The 21479-nt window shown below is 50.2% G+C and overlaps 2 protein-coding genes across 6 annotated transcripts; one reads left to right on the forward strand and one right to left on the reverse strand.

The window, feature by feature from the left end:
* Window positions 1–1551: 1551 nt before the first annotated feature.
* LOC126035381 (gamma-secretase subunit Aph-1b-like) lies at window positions 1552–15300 on the forward strand. Of its 3 annotated transcripts, none has more exons than XM_049793924.1 (3): window positions 1552–1799; window positions 2872–3042; window positions 3505–4598. In XM_049793924.1, the coding sequence occupies exons 1-3, from the start codon at window positions 1687–1689 to the stop codon at window positions 3887–3889; spliced, it is 669 nt and encodes a 222-aa protein (XP_049649881.1). In that variant the 5' UTR covers window positions 1552–1686; the 3' UTR covers window positions 3890–4598. The 3 variants fall into 3 exon arrangements, with proteins under 3 accessions (XP_049649881.1, XP_049649882.1, XP_049649883.1); XM_049793925.1 differs by having other exon boundaries at window positions 1555–1799; window positions 4488–4765; XM_049793926.1 differs by lacking the exon at window positions 3505–4598 and adding an exon at window positions 15128–15300 and having other exon boundaries at window positions 1560–1799.
* Window positions 4874–16653, reverse strand: LOC126035352 (carbonic anhydrase 9-like). Of its 3 annotated transcripts, XM_049793888.1 has the most exons (5): window positions 16415–16653; window positions 7806–8281; window positions 6632–6724; window positions 6261–6327; window positions 4874–5894 (listed from the first exon to the last, which is right to left on the reverse strand). In XM_049793888.1, the coding sequence occupies exons 2-5, from the start codon at window positions 7884–7886 to the stop codon at window positions 5569–5571; spliced, it is 567 nt and encodes a 188-aa protein (XP_049649845.1). In that variant the 5' UTR covers window positions 7887–8281; window positions 16415–16653; the 3' UTR covers window positions 4874–5568. The 3 variants fall into 3 exon arrangements, with proteins under 3 accessions (XP_049649845.1, XP_049649842.1, XP_049649844.1); XM_049793885.1 differs by having other exon boundaries at window positions 4874–6327; XM_049793887.1 differs by lacking the exon at window positions 16415–16653 and having other exon boundaries at window positions 4874–6327; window positions 7806–8474.
* Window positions 16654–21479: the final 4826 nt, after the last annotated feature.

Below are 21479 nucleotides of genomic sequence, written 5' to 3' on the forward strand. Positions count from 1 at the left end.
AGCTGTGTTGCTGAGCTGTGTGGGTTTTGCAGGGCTCTGGGTGATTTCAGAACAGGTCAAGCCACATAAAGCCAAGCACCACATGAAGCTCCCAGTCAATATAATCAATATTATTGATTTATCAATCCCACCAGAGAACAACACAACTGGAGGAAAACACAAACAGTTATAATCACGCAGTGCTGTCTCATTTCTGTATGAGTTACATACACCCCATATGCAACGCTCGGTACTGTGCCCCACATAGGGGCTGCGCCGCCTGAGCTGTGAACGTGGAGTGCGCACTGCAGGAGGAGCAGTGTGCAGGGCGGGGTGTGTGTGGCCCCTGCCCTGCATGCTCAGGGGCTGCAAGGGGCCTGGGGGCAGTGCCAGAGGCCCCCTGCACCAAGGCAGGCCTGTGGTGGGGTGACAGGCAGTTAGGGACCTGTATTGGGTCTGGCTGAGATGGAGTTAGTACTCCCTATAGCAGCCCTCATAGCACTGTGCTCTGCAGCTCTGTAGCTAGAAAGGTGTTGATAACACACCAGTGTTTTGGCTACTGCTGAGCAGCGCTGGCACAGCATCAAGGCTGTCTCTCCAACATTTTTGCCCTCCCCTCAATGGCAGGCTGGGGCAGGGCAAGATCTTGGGACGGGACATAACCAGGACAGCTGACCTAAACTAACCAAACAGATATTCCATACCATATGACGTCAGCTCAGATATAAAAGCTAAGTGAAGGGAGACGGAGGGGGGGGCATTTTTCTCTTCCGGAGCAACCACTACGCGTACTGGAGCCCTGCTTCCCAGGAAGTGGCCAGACATCGCCTGCTGATGGGAAGTAGAGAGTAACATCATTTGTTTTTTTTCTTTGCTTTCGCGCGCAACCTTTGCTATCGTTTTATTAAACTGCCCTTATCTTGACCCACGAGCCTTTCGTTATATTTTTCTCTCCCCCGTCCAGCTGAGGAGGGGGAGTGATAGAGCGGCTTTGGTGGGCACCTGGTATCCAGCCAGGGTCAACCCACCACAGGACCCTTGGGGACAGCCAGCACACCTCACCCAAGCCTGGGCATCCCCAGCTGGCCCAGGTTCTGGGGGGCAGTGCAAGGCCCCCCTCACTGGGTGGCCCCTGTGAGGGTACCAGTGACAGGGCCAAGCTCCCCTGGGTGCAGGCCACATCCCCCCCAGTGCAGGTCTTGCCCCTCCGTGACAGACCTGAGCCCCCTGGTACAGGCTGCGCCCCCTGGTGACAGGACCAGGTCCCTAACTGGTGCAGGCCATGTCTCCCCATGACAGGCCCTGCTCCCCCATGACAGGCCCAGGTCCCCCCGATGCAGGCCACGTACCCTGTGACAGGCCTGAGCCCCCCAGTACAGGCTGTACCCCCTCCCATGACAAACCCAAACCCCGAGGTTCAGAATGTGCCCCCCCCCCCCCCCATAACAGACCCTAACCCCGCCCCACTCCGGCTCAGACCCCGCCCCCTCCCAGCGCGGCCCTTCCGGCGGCGGCGCGCGTGTGACGTCAGGCGGCCCCGGAAGGGCGAGGGAGAGGAGAGGAGAGGAGGAGAGGAGAGGAGGGCAGAGGAGGGGAAGGGAGGGGGGTGAGCGGGCCGGCCGGCCGGCCGAGCCGAGCCGAGCCGAGCCGAGCCGCGCCGCCGGGTTCCGTTCCCGTTCCCGGTGTCGTGTCCTGGGCCCTGCTGTCATGACGCTCGCCATCTTCTTCGGGTGTACCTTCATCGCCTTTGGGCCGGTGTTCAGCCTCTTCCTCTTCACCATCGCCCGCGACCCGCTCCGCATCATCGTCCTTATTGCTGGGTCAGTCCCGCACCGGTACCGGTGCGGGAGGGGCACTGGTGCCACCGTGGATACTGGTGTGGGCGTGGAGGGGACACTGGTATTGGTATCGGTACAGGTATGGCACCAGTATTGGTGCTGGTACCAGCATGGGTGTGACAGGAACGTGACTGGTACTAGCAGAAGCGCAACGGGGGCTGGCGCTGTTGTGGGCACGACAGGGGCACCAGTGCTCGTACTGGTGCTGTTGCTTGCATGATAGGGGCACCAGTACTGGTTCTCTTACTGGTACCATCATGGGCACAACAGGGACACCAGTACTCATACTGGTGTGGTTGTGAGCATGGCAGGAGCACTAGTACTGGTGCTCCTACCCTTTACCCTTGCGAATGTGACAGGGGCACCAGTATCCATACTTGTACTGGTACCATTGCAGGCACAACAGGGGCACCAGTACTCGTACTGGTACTGTTGTGGGCATGACAGGGGCACCAGTACCAGTACTCATACTGGTGCCATTCCTTTTGCAACAGGGGCTCCAGTACTAGTATTGTACTGGTACCACTGTGGTCACCGCGTGGCGTGGGCATGATGGAGAGGGACACTGGTATTGGTAATGGCATGGGGTCAGTAGAGCACTGGTTCCAGTACCAGTACAGGGTCAGTAGTGGTACTGACGTGCACAGCAGGGGCAGTGGTACCAGTACCACCGTGGGATCAATAGGGTATGGTACTGGTACTGACATGGATATGAGCCTGGCACTGGTATTGGTACTGGTGTGGGCTTAGCAGGGGCATTGGTATGGGCACTGATACTGGTGTAGGCTTGGCAGGGGCACTGGTGCCAGTTCTGGTTACCAGCAGAGGAGGAGTGCAGGCACAGCAGCAGTACCAGTACAGGCATCACCTGCCCAGCACTGGTGCCAGAACAGCGCTGGTACTGGTAGGAGAGTGGGCAAGGCTAGGGTACTACTGCCAGTGCTAGTACCAATAGAGGGGTGCAGGCGTAGTGCTGATGGGCACGGGCGTGGCACTGGTACCAGCACCAGTCCTGGCATGGCACCGGTGCCAGCAGGCGCTCTCTCTCTTGCAGGGCTTTCTTCTGGCTAGTGTCACTGCTGCTCTCCTCCCTCATCTGGTTTATCACCGTTAAAGCCAGCGACCCCCGGGATGAGCCGTTGCAGAAGGGGCTCTTGATATTTGGGGTGATGTTCTCTGTGCTGCTGCAGGAGGCTTTCCGCTTCCTCTACTACAAGCTCCTCAGGTAAGGGCATCTCCTACCCTGCTCCAGCACTGCCAGATGGTCCTTCTGCTCTCCCAGCTATGGTGGGTCCGGATTTCGGCTGGGAGGGATGCAGAGAGTGGCACCAAGCTGCCTTGATCCTTGCTGGGAGCATGCAGGTGGTACCTGTGTCGGTACATTGACCTCGAGCAGGTCTCGAGTGGCAGGGCAGAGCAGCCCTAAGGTCTGGAGGACCCAGGGCTGAGGTGGCTGGTAGAGTCTCTCTGAATTCGGGACAGGTAGGCTGTGGGTTTGGGCTGCTGCAGGACGTGTAACATCCTCTCTGCCCCCGTCACCTGGTGACTAGCACCAGCAGTGCTCCTGCAGATCAGACAGAAGCTGGGGGTATGCCAGGCACCAGGAAATGCCCACTTTGCTGTGTGGGGGATGGGGAAGGGTTAGGGATCTGCCCTTGTCTCCTGGCAAGTCTTGTTCCTTTCTTAGGGATGGCTTTGGCGGGCGCATCATTGCCGGGCCCGTGCTCAGTGCCCTGGCCAGCCCAGGGCAAAGTCTAGGTGCAGCCTCAGCAGCTCCCGGCCTCCCTGGCACCGCTGGTCCTTGTGCCGCCTGCTGGGTGAGCACGCGCTGCACCCTGTACTGTTTTTTGGATGGATGGACGGATGGACGCTGCGCTGGACCAGGGAGGCAATGCAGGAGTCGGCATCCCTTGTTGCCCCCCCAGCGGTCCCCACCTTCCCAGCTGGCTGGGTGCTGGCGTGGGGCAAGGGGCTGGGGGGCCGGGTATGTAGGCTTGCACCGCTCCCTGCAGCAGGGCGCTGCTGGAGGTGGGCAGGCAGAGGGTAGCAGAGCTCCGCGGAGCGGCCTCTAACACAAACCACTGCATTTCATTGCCCTGTGGATCTCCAGCTGCAAATGCTGCTGTCCTCCTGGGCCTGTGGAGCCATCTGGCATCCTCCTCGCTTGCCATACCTCTAGCTGATAAAACTTATGAAGCCTAGCTTTCTCAGTTTCTCCCCCCAAAGAATTTTTCTAGCTCTTTGAGCTCTTCCCTGCACCCTCTCTGTTTTTTTCCCAACATCTAAGAGTACAACTGCCAAGATCAGGTACGCCCTTCTGGCATGCGCCTCCTGTGCCAGCACTGGGGCTGTTTTCTGTGCGGGGGTGCTGCTCACTTTGCACTTGACGTCCCACTTGCCCCATCCCTGCTCTGCGGGGCTGGCTTGCGCTCACGTCCCTCTGTGGAAATCTTTCTATGTGGCTTCGTGTGGTTTTCACGTGTGTGGTTTGTCCAGTGGTTCAGGGTGGTCCTGCGGATGCTCTCCAGAGCAGGTGTGGTCAGTGATGGGGAGGTTACCAGGATGGTGCAGAGTGAGACCCTGGCTCCTGCCTACTCTGTCCTGGTGCTGCACTGTGCCCTGGGAGGTGGCCAGGTTGTGCCGGCCTCCAGCGTGCTCTCCCCTCTGCAGGAAGGCCATTGAAGGGCTGGTGGCCACGCTGGAGCAGGGGAAGAGTCTGAGGAGTCCTCCCCCTGAGGAGGAAGGAGTGCCAGAAATAATGTGTGATGACCTGACCGCAACCCCTATTCCCTGTCCCCCTGCACCGCTGCAGGGGGGGGAGGACGTAGAGAAAATCGGGAGTGGAGTTGGAAGGAGGGAGGGTTGGGTGGAAAATTTGTTTTAAGATTTGATTTTATTTCTCATTACCCTACTCTGATCTGATTGGTAATAAATTTGATTTATTTTGGTATTTTTTTTTCCGCAAGTTGAATCTGTTTTGTCTGTGACCATAACTGGTGAGTGATCCCTCTCAGTCCTCATCTTGACCCATGAGCCTTTCGTTATATTTTCTACTCCCCATCCCACCGGGGGGGGGAGGAGTAAGTAAGCAGCCTCGTGGTGCTTTGTTGCCAGCTGGGCTTAAACCATGACAGCAGGGAACTGTGTGCCCGGCCAGGATGGCTGCATCACCCCCTTGGCAGAGCGCGGCCTTCGGAAGGGGTCCCCTGCACTGCCCTTTCTGCAGGTCTTGGCACTTGGCAGTGGAGTAATGCTGCAAGCCTATACCTCGGCAGCTCCTACGAAATTTAGCTATTGCATTTGGGGATGAAGAATCTGGCTGGGATGCTAGGAGTTTGCTATTTGCCCTTGACCATACATCCCCCAGCTGTGCTAGTGTTGCTTCTGCAAGACCAAGGACAAAATAGTTGCTAGAAACCAATCTTCCCTATGCAGGGCAAGACAAGCGCAGAAATGGGGGAGAGCAGGACCCCAAGACCAGTGCTGTCACAAGTCACCTGCTGGGCAGGGCTAACCCATGCAAATGCTGCATTTCCAAAAGAGATGTGAAGCCTCAACTCCTTCTCCTCGCCCTGTCCCTGCATCCCCATGGCTGCGTGCAGCCTGAGCACGTTCACATGGTCCTTACCAGAAGGCAGCTGCTTCACCAAAAGGAGGGTGGTCTGGAAACTTGCCAGCACCTGTCACCCATGCAGGTCCTGCACCAGCCGAAAATTGTTCTGCAGAGGTTTACTGTTGTTCCTCAGGCTTGTCACCAGCACTGACATCTAGAAAGAAAGCAGTGTGAGCAGAGCAGGGTGTGTCCCACCTTCAGGAACCAGACAAGCCCCAGGGGGCCAACGTGGATGGTGCATGTTTGCAGGGACAGGCTGAGCAAGACTGAACAAGACTGAACATGGAGCTCATTGCCCTGATGGACCTGGTCATGAGAGAGCAGCATGCTCTGGTTGAAGACTGTCCACTTCACCATCTGGTAGCAGGAAGGGGCAGTCAGAGAGCCACTGTAGTGGAAGTAGAGTTTCAGGTTGGCAGGCAGCAGGCCTGTGATGTTGAATCCAGGCACCAAGACTTCCTTGCCTGGAAGAAGAAACACCACGGGAGCAAGAGTGGGGCAACCCCTTGGAGGACAACAGGCAGGACCAGCATGGAGATCATGGGAACAGACCTGACCTGGAGCATCCCCCCAGCCCAGGCTGGCACCACATGTGCCAGGGTCCACCCTGCTGCACCCAGCTGGAGAAAGGGTAGTAGGTTTGCCCCAGAGGCAGGGGGAAGCATGTGCGAGCAGAGGGCACCTTGGAAAGCTATTTCTGTACAAGCCGTGCAATGCTCCCCTTCTCACATATGCATGGCAAGTGCCTGCTACAGCCTCTCTGCCATGCAGTGGGTTTCTCTGCTGGGCTGCAGCTCCTGAGACAAGTACTAGGTAGAACAGGGCCTTACCTTCTCTTTGAATTTTGTACAAATGCTCAAGTATTTCCTGATAGTATGGATTCTCCCTTGGCCCAACCTGCAACACAGAGACCCCACAGAAATGACAAACACAGGGGCCGAAGAGAGACTGGGTGGTAATGGTAGTGCCAGCAGGGAGGAATTGTTCCCTGTGAGGGGCACCCTGGCCCAGTGACCTCTTCCTCCCATCAGGGCTGCCCTGCCCTCTGGTACTGCCCTCTCTCTCCCCAGGAACATTTGCACCTTTGCCTGTCCCCAAAACTGTGCTTGACTCTGCCCCCCCCCCCCCCCCCCCCCCAGTCCCATTCCCCCCCAGCACTGCTCCTACCCCTTCTTGCCCAGGGCTGAGCTATGGGACTCACCTCCAGGAAGGCTTCTAGTACGGCCAGGCCATCTGGGTGGACCATTGCCTCCTTAAAGTTGTCATACTTGGTATTGTAGTGGACCATGTGAATCTGGAAGGGAAACATGCAACCCTGATGCAGGATGGGTGCCTCCAGGAGGTGCTCACCCCCACAGGGCTCTAGCCTGCCAGAGCAAGGGCTAGGAGAGACATGCACCTGTGCTGAGCACCCCTCCTAGGAAGGGAATATGCTGGTGGGACCGAGAAAGTGTGCCACTGCGAAGCAGCAAGCATGAAGTGCTGCCTGCAGGAACTTCCCCAGTCATGGACACCAAAACAGTACTCTGCCCTAGATACTGGGGGGTTGTACTGCAGAACTGGCCTCGGTTTGAGGACAGCATTAGTGAAAGAGGAATAAAACCAGATGAGATCTGCAGAGCTGGCCTCGGTTTGAGGACAGCATTAGTGAAAGAGGAATAAAACCAGATGAGATCTGCAGAGCTGGCCTCGGTTTGAGGACAGCATTAGTGAAAGAGGAATAAAACCAGATGAGATCTGCAGAGCTGGCCTCGGTTTGAGGACAGCATTAGTGAAAGAGGAATAAAACCAGATGAGATCTGCAGAGCTGGCCTCGGTTTGAGGACAGCATTAGTGAAAGAGGAATAAAACCAGATGAGGTCTGCAGAGCTGGCCTCGGTTTGAGGACAACATTAGTGAAAGGGGAATAAAACCAGATGAGATCTGCAGAGCAGGAAGACAGCGTGTACAGAGTAAACAGTCCCTGCAGCTCCCAAAGCAGGATGCTCGCTACTGCTCAGGGAGCTGGCTCCCCCAGCCTGGGGACTGCCATGGTTCCTGCTCCATCAGCCCAGGACTGGGCTGCAGCACAGGGACAGGCTGCACTGCTCACATATAGCCAGCCCCAATCCATCTGTGGGCAGGGTGTCCTGTCTCCTCCTCACCTCTGCACCACAGGCTGTGGCATGAGTTTGGCTCTTGTTTTGTGCACTCGGCACCAAAGCATGGGCTCCTACACTGAACTCTGCTGCTGCAGAGCTGCCTGGGGAGCAGGGATCCTGGCCAAGTAGTTACAGCATTCATCCAGTGACAATCAGGACCATGGGCTAGGAGTAGGACAGCACTCCAGCACCAGAAGAGGAAAGGATGCATCCACTGCCACAAGGGCTCCTTACCTCCGCAGCAAAGCAGTGTCTGTTGATGGTGTGCTCCGAGCTGGATCCCAACAGGGAGCCCCAGTGCAGGTGCAGGTGCATGGCTTGGTACTGCTGAGCATAGCCACCAGTGATGGCCAGTGACTCAGGCAGCTCAAGGACAACTGCAAGGGCAGAAGGAAGAGGTCAGTGTCCTGGTTTCAGCTGGGATAGAGTTAACTGTCTTCCTAGTAGCTGGTGGTGCTATGTTTTGAGTTCAGTATGCGAAGAATGTTGATAACACTGATGTTTTCAGTTGTTGCTCAGTAGTGTTTAGACTAAAGGATTTTTCAGCTTCTCATGCCTAGCCAGCGAGAAAGCTGGAGGGGCACAAGAAGTTGGCACAGGACACAACCAGGGCACCTGACCCAAACTGGCCAACGGTGTATTCCATACCATGGGACGTCCCATCTAGTATAGGAACTGGGAAGTGGGGGCGGGGAATCGCCGCTCGGGGACTAGCTGGGTGTTGGTCGGCAGGTGGTGAGCAATTGCCCTGCTCATCATTTGTACATTCCAATCCTTTTATTACTACTGTTGTCATTTTATTAGTGTTATCATTATCATTATTAATTTCTTCTTTTCTGTTCTATTAAACCGTTCTTATCTCAACCCACGAGTTTTACTTCTTTTTTCCCGATTTTCTCCCCCATCTGTGATGGGTTGACCCTGGCTGGACGCCAGGTGCCCACCAAAGCCGTTCTATCACTCCCCATCCTCAGCTGGACAGGAGGGAGAAACATATAACAAAAAGCTTGCGGGTCGAGATAAGGACAGGAGAGATCATTCACTAATTACCATCACAGGCAAAACAGACTCAGCTTGGGGAAAATTAGCTCAATTTATTACAAATCAGCCAGAGTAAGGTAATGAGAAATAAAACCAAATCTCAGAACACCTTCCCTCCACCCCTCCCTTCTTCCTGGGCACAACTTCACTCCTGGATTTCTTCACCAAGCCCCCCCAGCAGCACAAGGGTGACGGGGATGGAATTTACGGTCATCACATGTTATTTCCTGCCGCTAATCCTTCTCAGGGGGAGGGCTCATCATACTCTTGCCCTGCTCCAGCGTGGGGTCCCACCCACAGGGACAGTCCTCCACAAACTTCTCCAACGTGGGCCATTCCCACGGGCTGCAGTTCTTCATGAACTGCTCCAGCATGGGTCCTTTCCACGGTGTGCAGTCCTTCAGGAGCACACTGCTCCAGCGTGTGTCCCCCACGGGGTCACAGCCTCCTTTGGGAACCCACCTGCTCCGGCGTGGGGTCCTCCACGGGCTACAGGTGGATATCTGCTCCACCGTGGACCTCCCTGGACTGCAGGGGGACAGCCTGCCTCACCAGGGTCTTCACCACGGGCTGCAGGGGAATCTCTGCTCCGGCGCCTGGAGCATCTCCTCCCCCTCCTTCTTCACTGACCTTGGTGTCCGCAGGGTTGTTTTCTCTTACATGTTCTCACTCCTCGCTCCGGCGGCTGTTTCTCCGCATTCCAACTTTTTTTCCTTCTTAAAAAATGTTATCACAGAGGCGTTACCACTATCGCTGATTGGCTCGGCCTTGGCCGGCGGCGGGTGCATCTTAGAGCTGGCTGGTATAGGCTCTCTCTCGAACACAGGGGAAGCTTCCAGCAGCTTCTTACAGAAGCCACCCCTGTAACCCCCCCCCCCCCGCTACCAAAACCTTGCCACACAAAACTAATACACCATCCCACTGGATGGGGAGGAGTGAGTGAGCGGCTGCGTGGTGCTTAGTTGCTGGCTGGGGTTAAACCACGACAGTCAGTCAGTAAAACACAAAGCCCAGTCCATCCCACAGGTACACAGAGATGTCTCAAGGGAAAGAGTCACCCTGGGCTTGTAGAACTTTGGCACAACAAACAAGCCTGCTTCCCATCTTTAATGAGGCTATGGGTGGGTCAATGCCCAGAGCTGTGCCAATGCAACAGGCTTCAACTTTCAGCTTCAGGTTGCAAGACAACCCTGGTAAATACATCAGCTTCAAAAATACCTGCTATGAAAATGCTGGAAAGTGAACAGCCCCCCCCCCAGTGAGAATAAAGAGACTGTGGACAAAATTCATGGAGAAAGATATTGGCAAAGTGGTGATTACCTATTAGAGCAGGACAGTCGGGAACAGAGAGCTGCAGCACTTGGCGAGCTGGGTCCATTCAAACAAAGGGGTCTGTGAGTGTTTGACCAGCACTGGAGCTGGTGACACAGAAGCATTAAATCTTCTGAAAGCATTTAGAGCTAAAACTTTGCCTCTTTGGGTACAGTAAATACATACTCGGTTTTGGCTTTTACTTTAATGTGGTTTAGCCAGGTATCTTGGACTCATACAGCAGTGTGGCAGATCTAAAAGCTGAGTTACCTGGACATGCAGCAAAAATATCAGGAGCATCCCTGGACCCTGAGAAAGGCTGTCCTATCCTTCTAAGCACCTTTTCCTCATTTTAAAAAATCAACTTTTTTCCTACCTCCTGCTTTATAGGTGAAGTGTCTCTTAGTCACATCACAGAGCTAGGGCACAGATTTGGGATTAACAACGTAACAGGGCTGTGATGAGTCATTTGTCCTCCGTGGCATTCCCTGCCACTGGGCTCAGAGATACAAAACTCAAATATCAGAAGTGGGAGACTGCTCCCTCCCTGGGAATTTATCTGTTCTTACATTTCTTTTGTATATCTAAATCAGTACATTCCTTCTACTAGTTACCAGAGTCATTTTCAGGCCCTTGCAAAAGCTTATACAGTGTATATACTTTATATTACAAAAAGGAGTAACTGTACAAATATCTCAGTAGACTTGCAACTTTTTATTTATGGCTTTTCATAAAGCAGACTGGCAGTTGCCAGAATAAAAAAAGGCATCTTATAGGCATGTGAGAAACTACTTCCCCCCCACCCCAATGAAAATGCTCTGACTGCTTTTCTGAACACCAAGCAACACCAGATGCCAGGGTGTCTAAAATAGCAACTAGTTTAACTCTGCAGGCATGCTAGGGCAGGAGGCAATAATATAAAGCACTGTGCATGCACTGCGTGGCTGATCTGACCATGCACAGCGAGTCCAACCTGTTGAGTTTGCTGTATACACAGGTCAGCTCCATCTCGCTAGCTACCAGGGCAAGGAGGTGCCTTATCACACCTTCGGTGAGTTTAAAAGTCCCCGTCTCCACCAGCTTTTCTTAGCTCAAGGACTGGCAGACACCAGCATGCACAAAACACTCAATGTGCTCCCAGAAAGAATCATAGAATCATTTAGGTTAGAAAAGACCTTCAAGATCATCGAGTCCAACCATCATCCATGCCCACTAAACCATGTTCTGGAGTACCTTGTCTACGTGCTTTTTGAATACCTCCAGGGATGGTGACTCAACCACTTCCCTGGGCAGCCTGTTCCAATGTCTGACAACCCTCTCAGTAAAGAAATTTTTCCTAATATCTAACCTAAATCTCCCTTGTCGCAACTTGAGGCCATTTCCTCTCATCCTATCTCCAGCCACCTGACAGAAGAGACCAGCACCCACCTCACTACAACCCCCCTTCAGGTAGTTGTAGAGAGCTATAAGGTCTCCCCTCAGCCTCTTCTTCTCCAGACTAAACAGCCCCAGCCCCCTCAGCCACTCCTCATAAGACTTATGCTCCAGGCCCCTCACCAACTTGGTTGCCCTTCTCTGGACATGTTCTGGCAACTCAATGTCTTTCCTGTAGTGAGGGGCCCAAAACTGAACACAGTACTCGAGGTGCAGCCTCATCAGGGCCGAATACAGGTGAACAATCACCTCCCTGCTCCTGCTGGCCACACTATTTCTGATACAGGCCAGGATGCCGTTGGCCTTCTTGGCTACCTGGGCACACTGCTGGCTCATATTCAGCCGGCTGTCAACCAGCACCCCCAGGTCTTTCTCTGCTGGGCAGCTTCAGAGCCAGTAGCAACCAGGACCACCATCCCCAGCTGTGGGGTGGTGAGCGGGAAGATGGGTTTTTCCCTCCATATCTGGCATGGTGAGACTGATACTAAAATAATGTGAATAAGTTGTATCTGGACTTTCCAAAAAACATTCTAAAATTGGAAAAGAAAAAAAAAACCTACAAAATGTCCTGAGACAACATCCTAAAGCACAGACTCAAAGAAGTTGGCCAATGTTGTGTTCTAAAAGACTGAGGTAGGTACCTTAAAGGCTAAGACACATCAGAGACTGAATAGTCCTTTAAAAATGAAATGCAGGAGAGGAACCAGTTGCCACAAACCTGCATCAGAAATACCAGGGACACATTTTTAAAGGAAACATGGGTTATAAATTCCTGGAACAAGCTCCCAAAGGCACTGAGTGGTGAGTTCTCCATCTCCTGGTTTCTCCCCTCCAGCCAGGAAAGCACATAGACTCATACAGGCTCAGCAGACCAATGCTTCCCTCTTGGCCTTGAAGGCAACATGACTGCAGCCTGCAAGAGAATCCCCTTCCCAGAGCCCAGGGGAAGGGTGTTAGAGAAGTCTGGTCCTGCCAGCTGCACTCCAGCCTGTGCCTCTGCCTTTGCACCCACCTGTGTGCCCACTATTCCTCAGCTTGAGCTTCTCATTGGCAGGCTGTAGCCAGAGAGCTGGCCACAGCTGGGGGCTGAAGATGGTCCTGGCTGTGTTGATGTTAATGGGCGACTGCATGGTGCCCATGCAGCCTGGGTAGTCCACACCCCAGTGCTCCTGGTCTGGTACAGGGAGGGAGGGAGTGCCAGTGAGACCACCTGGGCAAGGAGCCTGCCAGAAAGGAGGTTTGGTGGGTGGCAGGGAAGGGCACTGGCCAGGGAATAAGCCATGCACACAAGGTTAGTTTCCAAGTTAGCTTTGGAGCAGCTCTGTGCCGCTATGTGACTGCATGCAGCTGTATCAGGAAAGGTCTCTGAGCGTGGTGAGCTGCCAGGAAAGTCTATTTTAGGGGTGTTTGGGAAGAGCACAAAAAGATCATTTACAAATGGACTTGGCAGACTGAGGAGCTGCTGCTCTGCAGCTCATCACATGCTTGCTGCCTTGCACAGCCTGGCCTCTGGCAGGTATCAACCTACCATTTTGCCTGCTCTGCTACCTGAGCCCCACGAGTGAGGTGCCACAGTGCTGCTGGGATCATGTGAGTCCACAGCCACAGGTCTGATGGGTTCCCAGCTGTAGCTGTGCTGGTACAGCCTTGCAAAGGGCCAGCTCACATAGCTGGGGTGACTGCTTAAATTGCTGCTTCTCCGCAGCACCATAGCTGGGATAAGCATGGCTGATGCCCCCAAAACCTCCCTTTGCACCACAGGGGCTGCTTCTAGCACACCTTGGGCCAGTGCAAGCCCAGGCTCACATCGCCAGCCCCTCGTAGGACCCCTGTAAAGACTGAGCTGAATATTAGCAGGTCTGAGCCAGCCCCTGGTCCCAAGCAGAGTGATGGTGCTGGGGCCTGGCCCACCACCATGGCGGGAAAGGGTGCATTTGCGCTAGAGCTGCAGCAATGCCCATCACAGGTACCGTGGAGAAGCCCCCGCAAGCCATGGCGGGAAAGCAGGACCAGGCAGGATGGGGAGGGAGGGGGACAGGGGACAGAGGACAGAGGTGAGGAAACAAGCTAATCCCTGAGCCGGTCAAAGTCCCAGCACAGGCTACAAGTCCATCCTGGAGAGCCTAGCCTGCTTCCCAGTTTGGCACAGGATCAGGCAAGTGCCCATTCAGGGAGGAGCCCTGCCCTGAGGGGCATCCCCTCATACCCAGGGGGCTCTTGATGCAGCTGCTGCTTCCTGCTCAAATCAGAGCAACCGCCAGCACTTCAGCCAATCTGTGCCCAGGTTCTGGCACCGCTGAAGTGGCAGGGTCAGGCAGGAGGTGAGGGTGAGCCACAGAGTGTGCACAGGAGCCCTGTAATCATTAACCACGGCTGGCTTAGGTCCAGGGTCTGCTGAGTGATAGGTGTCCTGGTTCTGTCTGGGATAGAGTTAATTTTCTTTGTAGTTGTCATGGTTTAACCCCAGCCAGCAACTAAGCACCATGCAGCTGCTCACTCACTTCCCCCCACCCAGCGGGATGGGGGACAGAATCAGAAAAAAAGAAGTAAAACTTGTGGGTTGAGATAAGAACAGTTTAATAGGACAGAAAGGAAGAAAATAATAATGATAATAATAACAATAATACAATGACAATAATAATAAAAGGATTGGAATATAGAAAATCAGTGATGCACAATGCAATTGCTCACCACTTGCTGACCAATGCCCAGTTAATTCCTGAGCAGCGATCCCCCCCCAGGCCAACTCCCCCCCAGTTTATATACTAGGCATGACATCACATGGTATGGAATATCCCTTTGGCCACTTTGGGTCAGCTGCCCTGGCTGTGTCCCCTCCCAACTTCTTGTGCCCCTCCAGCCTTCTTGCTGGCTGGGCATGAGAAGCTGAAAAATCCTTGACTTTAGACTAAACATTACTTAGCAACAACTGAAAACATCAGTGTGTTATCAACATTCTTTGACATTGATTGTTGTGTTAAAGGGTAAAGAAGTTTAGCAGAAAATAAACCCCCTTGTGTTCCAGCTTATCCTCAGATGTCAGAGGGGCTGGGGGCAGCTAGGTTTAATTTCTGAGTGATGTCCAATTCAACACTATAAGTCTGGTTGCATTCAATATGTTGAACTATCACGATGACGGATGCACTAATAGTGCATTGTACTTTCAATTTAGCCGCATTCAATGCACTAGAATTACGAGACTTAGGGAGTTTAGTCATGTTCAACAAACTATTGTTACTGATTTGTTATTGATTTGTTATTAGCTAGAATTAATCATATTTAATTTTAATAGGAATGTAGAATTATAAGAAATATTTTAGCAAAAACTATATATATCTATTGCATTCTACACCAACAGTTTGATTAAGAAGTAGAAAATTGTGAAGCATAGGTATGGGAGTGTTAAGTTTGAAATATAGTCATAGGAACTTAGGAACTTTAGAGAATGTACTATGTGTAACCATAAGAATTCAAGTATTGTCTAAAATCATTTAAGCACAGAAACTTTGACAAAGATTTGTTGATCAGTAGTGTTTTGTTTTAAGAAACTAAGGAAACCGTTATGGACACCAGTTTGCTGCTTGGAAACCCCTTACCCTTCCCACCTCGATCTAATTATCGAGGATTCCAATCAGTAGAGTTAAGTGAGATTAACCAATGATTGTTTTAACATAAGAATATTAATGAGATGGTGTGATGGAAGGGCCAATCATTAGAAAGGTTATATTTAAGAATAGACATAGTATGCATTTTTATGTAAATTAATATAGATGATGGTGAGAATCATACTGCGCAGAATCACCTGAGAGGTCAAGAAGCGGACAAGTGAGGAAGACTATGAAAGACCACCAGAGGACTCTAGAGGACCACCAGAGACCTTCACTGCACCTGCGTAAAGGACATTTGTATATGCTAATAACTTCCCAGAAATCTAATGAATATGCATAACCTTTCTTGGAATTCTAATGAATATGAATGAATAAGTTTAATATAAGGTGTATGATTTTGGTGTTCAGGTGTGCGTGGTTCGTGAGAGGACTCGCCCGCGCACCCGGCTGTCAATAAAGAAGTGTCTGCTTATCTACAATAATTGGTGTTGATAAGTTTCTTTATTCCGAGTTTTTTGGCAACACTATCACTGCTAGATTGTAATGAATAGTACAGTTTATTAAAGCAACAGTACAGGTTCTTTCGGATTGCTGGTGATAAATAAACTGTCTGCAAAGCACATGCAAATTATGATACAGTCAACTACAAGCACATTAAATTATGGAAAAATTCTATAGAGATTTCTAAGTTTCGTGGGGAAGCACTCGGTATAACCGAGTGTTCAAATCTTACCCAATAGGCATCCCTATGGGGGGGGAGAGAGGTTCAGCCCATTGACTGATCCCAGAAGTCAGCGATGTCCTCCTGACTTGTCTATGATGGTGTCTTCACTAATAGTCCCCCTCTCCTTGGGCTTTTTTATCCTAGTTTTCCTATTTAGGTGGAGCTTGAGTGACTCTAGTCATACATACTTTTACTTTGATTCTGTTATGGGTTTGTGTGGTGTGGGTTTTTTTTGTAACGGGGGAGGGGCCACAGGGACAGCTCCTGTGAGAAGCTGCTTGAAGCTCCCCCGGCTCCAAGTCGGACCCGCCTCTGGCCCAGGCCGACCTAATCAGTGACAGTGGTAGTGCCTCTGGGAGAACAGATTTAAGAAGGGGCACCAGTAGTGAGTTGGAGGATTGGAATTTGAGAGTGTCCTGGTTTCAGCTGGGATAGAGTTAACTGTCTTCCTAGTAGCTGGTGGTGCTATGTTTTGAGTTCAGTATGCGAAGAATGTTGGTAACACTGATGTTTTCAGTTGTTGCTCAGTAGTGTTTAGACTAAAGTCAAGGATTTTTCAGCTTCTCATGCCCAGCCAGCGAGAAAGCTGGAGGGGCACAAGAAGTTGGCACAGGACACAACCAGGGCACGTGACCCAAACTGGCCAACGGTGTATTCCATACCATGGGACGTCCCATCTAGTATAGGAACTGGGAAGTGGGGGCGGGGAATCGCTGCTGGGGGACTAGCTGGGTGTTGGTTGGCAGGTGGTGAGCAATTGCCCTGCGCATCATTTGTACATTCCAATCCTTTTATTACTACTGTTGTCATTTTATTAGTGTTATCATTATCATTATTAGTTTCTTCTTTTCTGTTCTATTAAACCGTTCTTATCTCAACCCACGAGTTTTACTTCTTTTTCCCGATTTTCTCCCCCATCCCACTGGATGGGGGGGAGTGAGTGAGCGGCTGCGTGGTGCTTAGTTGCTGGCTGGGGTTAAACCACGACAATCACACAAACTATTTGCCTCTGAATTCTTAGGTGGGTATACTAGTAATTGTACATCCTCTTCATATTCTCCAGTCTCAGATTTTCTACCCTCACATTCAGTATAACAAGATTTAGTTTCTTTTCCCATTTTTTTTCTTTCAATTCATATATACCAATTTGACATTTAGAATCTACTAAGCCACATTTTTTTTCAAACATCCCAATGATTCCTTAAAGTACAGAATAAATCAACATAAGTTACCTCATCACGTTTTTCAGTCCTATGACAAAACAACATTAATTTTAATATCATATTATATTTCAAAGATCCATTTTCTGGCCACTTCTCACCATCCTCTAATCGGTATTGTGGCCACCACTGATTGCAATAATGTTTTAATTTATCTTTTGTCAGGGGATCCCCACCAAATTTATTCCAATTCTTTAGGATGCTTCCTAAGGGAGAGCAGGAGGATACTTCCTGGGAAGCAGTAGCACCTATTTCAGTACCGAAAACAATTTATGAGGGAAGTCTCTCCATCTTCTGCTGCTGTTACAGAGGCACGCACAATCAAATCCACCAGGTGTTAAAAGTCAGATTTATTCTTCAGTAAAAAGTTAGAACTCCGGTAACATTTGCAAACCACAGTCTCAGTGATGTAAGGGGAATTAGTACTACACAGCTGACTTAAGAATTCTTAAGATTTAAAATGATTTCTCAAAATACGCATATCACTCACCTAAAAGATGAGGGCTCTCAACCTGCAGGAGTTACCTAGGGTGGCATCCCAACCCAAGGGGGAGTCCCTGACTGCAGACCCACTGCTCTGAGGAGGACTGATTCCCAAAATGTCCTCTGGCAGGACCCCATTTATACCCTTGTATAATCTGATCTGTGGTCATTTTAATCCCTATTGGCCTAAAGGTTACTTCAGCGTACCTTGCACATCTCAACTGGTCAGTTCAATTTTCAACCTGCGGCCTCTAGGGTTTGGGGTTTTTTTCCTCTCTTCCCTGCCCGGAGAAGTTTCATTTCCTGTCGGGGTGGGTGTATACTGCCACACAATCCACCCTATGACCACAGTCACAATTTGACTGGTTTCCTTGGAGTGGTGGTGCAGTCACCTCTTGCCTCCAAAGTTAAAAGGGAGCGCAGTCTGATGAATTTGACGCTCATTGTGGGTCATCATTCCATTCTGGTCTAGAATTAAAGTGGAATATCTGAAACAGGAATATTCAGTGCACGAAGAGGTTTTTAAGGGAGTATACTTGACTGTTTTTAAGGGAGTATCCAGACTTCACTACTGCGCGTTTGATACAACTTATTGCAATACAGATTACAGTAATCATAACTACAAGCATTATTAAAGATTGGAGAAGGCTTGTCATCCACCCCATCAAAGAAAATCTGCACATATCAAAACCTTTCCCAGCCAATTAGTCCCTGGTGCAGAAACAATTGCCTCTGAATCTCTTGCCACTTTCTTTTGTTGATTTGATCTTGAAGCTACATTGACACATTTGGAGTGAACACAGCAGTCGTCCATCAACAGGTTCAAAACTCCACATACACCTTTCTCTTTCAGTAGCATCAAATCCAATACGGCTCAATTTTGGATAGTCATTTTAACTGGTATGTTGTAACTGATTGTTCAAGAGTCCCAAACTGGCAGATGTAACATTGGCTAAGGTTGATAGTTGTAAACTCAGTTCTAGAATGCTCTATTGGTGTTCCCTTGGGTACCATATGCAGCTGCTCCCATGGAATTTCAGGGCATGGTGTAGTACCATTCCAACCCCACCCCGTGATCTCATGGGTTAGTTGGAGGATATAGTCACATCTGGTGTTTCATACCGAACTAGCATTTACCACACCTGGTGACCAACTATAAACATTGTGAGTATAACCTCTTCCCCCATCCAATCTGAACCTCCAACTATAATTGTTACATTGCTCCCATGTGAGCTCAAGGACTTGCGATATATTGATGTCCATCATTTTTGCCACGACATTGTCATCCAGATCTTTATCATCCATGCCTGCCACCATCATCAGTACCAGTAGAAGCACTGGAATGGCTTGTTTCTTCATTGTCCTGTAAGAAAGCACAAAACTAGGCCTTGGTCTTAAAACCGGGTCACAGGGTTAGAAGTCCGGTATTGTCCACCGGGCACTGATACAGCGAGTCTTTCCACTCCCATCTAAGGCTTCCCAGGCATACAAGCCTCTGGGTTTTGCTAAGGTCATAGGAACAATGCCAATGGAGGGCAGTTTCACCATGACAGGTTGGCCCACATATGTACCCAGTGGTAACTGGTGTCTCTGGTCATCTGGTATAGAGTCATCGCCCCTTAATGGTCCTGTAGGACAAAATGCTCGAATTTTTGGACTTCTGTAATTTTCCCATCGGTTATTAATAGTAAAAACTGCCTGTGGTAAACGTGTGTCCCAGTTATGGCTTGAGACATCAGCATGTTTTTTTGATTAAGTCATTGATTTGCTCAGCTATACCATTAGCTTGTGGGTATATATGGTGTGTGAAACACCCATTTGATGTCTTCCCCTCACGCCCAGTCTTGTACCACTGTGGCTGTGAAATGCGACCCATTATCACTTTGAATACATTCAGGAATAGGTAGAATACCAAACCATTCTCGAAAAACCTGGATTGCCTGGTCTCCAGTAGCTGTGCCAATGGCCGTTGCCATAGACAATCCTGATACTACCTCCACTTCTACCAATATATATTTCCTCCCATGGGATGGTTTCAGAGGACCAATGTAATCAACCTGCCACGTGCTCCAAAGAGCCTTCCCTTGTCTGATATGCTGGGCCGGAGCTTGGTTTGGGTGATTGGCTTTAAGCCTTATTCAGCATTGTGGGCAAACTGTGATCATTGCTTCACAGGTTTTCTTAGACACTGTCCAACCCTGAGATCGGCATTCATAATAGAGATCTGCTTTCCCTGAGTGGCCTCGCTTGATATGCAACCATTCAGCTAGTTTATCCCAATCTTCCTTCTCACTGGTGACCATCCTGATTTGGGACAGGTGATCCACCTGTTGATTCCATTTCGCAGCTGGGGTTCTATCCCGAGCATGTCCCTTCACCCATCCCACCTTTAAAGGTTGGGATCTCCCTATTGCTGGGAGATGTTGCCAGTCCTCTGTCCTCCACACTTTCGCATGACCTACTTCCCACTTACTAGATTCCCACTGACATATCCACTCTGTAGCACCCTTAAAGGTTGTGTAAGAGTCAGTATAGATGATGGTAGCACCATTCTCTATGGCCAGTAATAAAGCCCATAGTTCTCCTACTTGTGCACTACCTTCACCCTCTTCCTCGACTGTCTTCCCAGTACCAATTTCCAATGCTTATGCTTTTGCCCTGGTTTTAACTGGGATAGAGTTAATTGTCTTCCTAGTAGCTGGTACAGTGTTATGTTTTGGGTTTAGTATGCGAAGAATGTTGATAACACACTGATTTTTTCAGTTGTTGCTAAGTAATGTTTAGACTATAGTCAAGGATTTTTCAGCTTCTCATGCCCAGCCAGCGAGAAAGCTGGAGGGGCACAAGAAGTTGGCACAGGACACAGCCAGGGCACGTGACCCAAACTGGCCAACGGTGTATTCCATACCATGGGACGTCCCATCTAGTATAGGAACTAGGAAGTGGGGGTGGGGAATCGCCGCTGGGGGACTAGCTGGGTGTTGGTCGGCAGGTGGTGAGCAATTGCCCTGCGCATCATTTGTACATTCCAATCCTTTTATTACTACTGTTGTCATTTTATTAGTGTTATCATTATCATTATTAGTTTCTTCTTTTCTGTTCTATTAAACCGTTCTTATCTCAGCCCACGAGTTTTACTTCTTTTTCCCGATTTTCTCCCCCATCCCACTGGATGGGGGGGGAGTGAGTGAGCAGCTGCGTGGTGCTTAGTTGCTGGCTGGGGTTAAACCACGACACAAGCGATCAGAATGCCTTTGGAGATGGTCTGCCACCGTGACTCACAATTGAGCTGTCCTTCACTCATGTCCTAAGGACTTCAAAAATAATAATAAAAAGGCAGAATCTGCCCCCAAACCTCTGGTATTTGTGGTAATGACCCTTAAATACAGAGGGTCATGAAAAAACAGCTCTAAATGTTGGGTTGGAAGTTAAGTGGACGGTTGGGATGTGTTCACCTTGACTTCATCCTGTAAATCCTCATTCCATAGTAAGATCCTACTCATGGTAAAAGTCATCTAGATTGAGCAATTTCTACACACAGTGGAAAGTACACCCATAGCCTCTCTTTTTCTGGCCATTGAGTCATTTCAAAATTGCTGCAAATTATGTTTTCAAAGACTCTTCTGTTCTTGCCTGAGAAATACACAGAGAAGTTCCACAAAGCAGAGAGCTCATTCTAATAATGTTAATTATCCTGTTTAAGATCCCTGTTTACAGTAGTATAGAAAAGATGTATTTTGTCTTCACGTGCCCTTAAGCAAACCCAGGGTCTGACCTTGTGGCCTCTGGAACAGAGTCATGTCTGTTCTGGAGATAATATCGCTCATGTTGCTCCTGTATCAGCTTTCTGCTGGCATTGGTTCAGTTCTTATAAGCAACAATCTCCCTTTTCTTAGCCCTCAGCTCATTTGAAACTTTTATTGATGTAACTGCTGCCTTCTCAGTTATTCCAACTTTAAGGGTCACTGGAGAGTCAACCTCCAGGTCAACTCTGCCCTGTTACTATTTGGTAATAAGCATCTGTGAAAATCACCTAAAGAAGACAACCCACCTCTTCACTCTCCTAACTATCCTAAAGACAGCAAAG

Source organism: Accipiter gentilis, chromosome W, assembly GCF_929443795.1.
Source record: "Accipiter gentilis chromosome W, bAccGen1.1, whole genome shotgun sequence".
NCBI classification, from domain to species: domain Eukaryota; kingdom Metazoa; phylum Chordata; class Aves; order Accipitriformes; family Accipitridae; genus Astur; species Astur gentilis.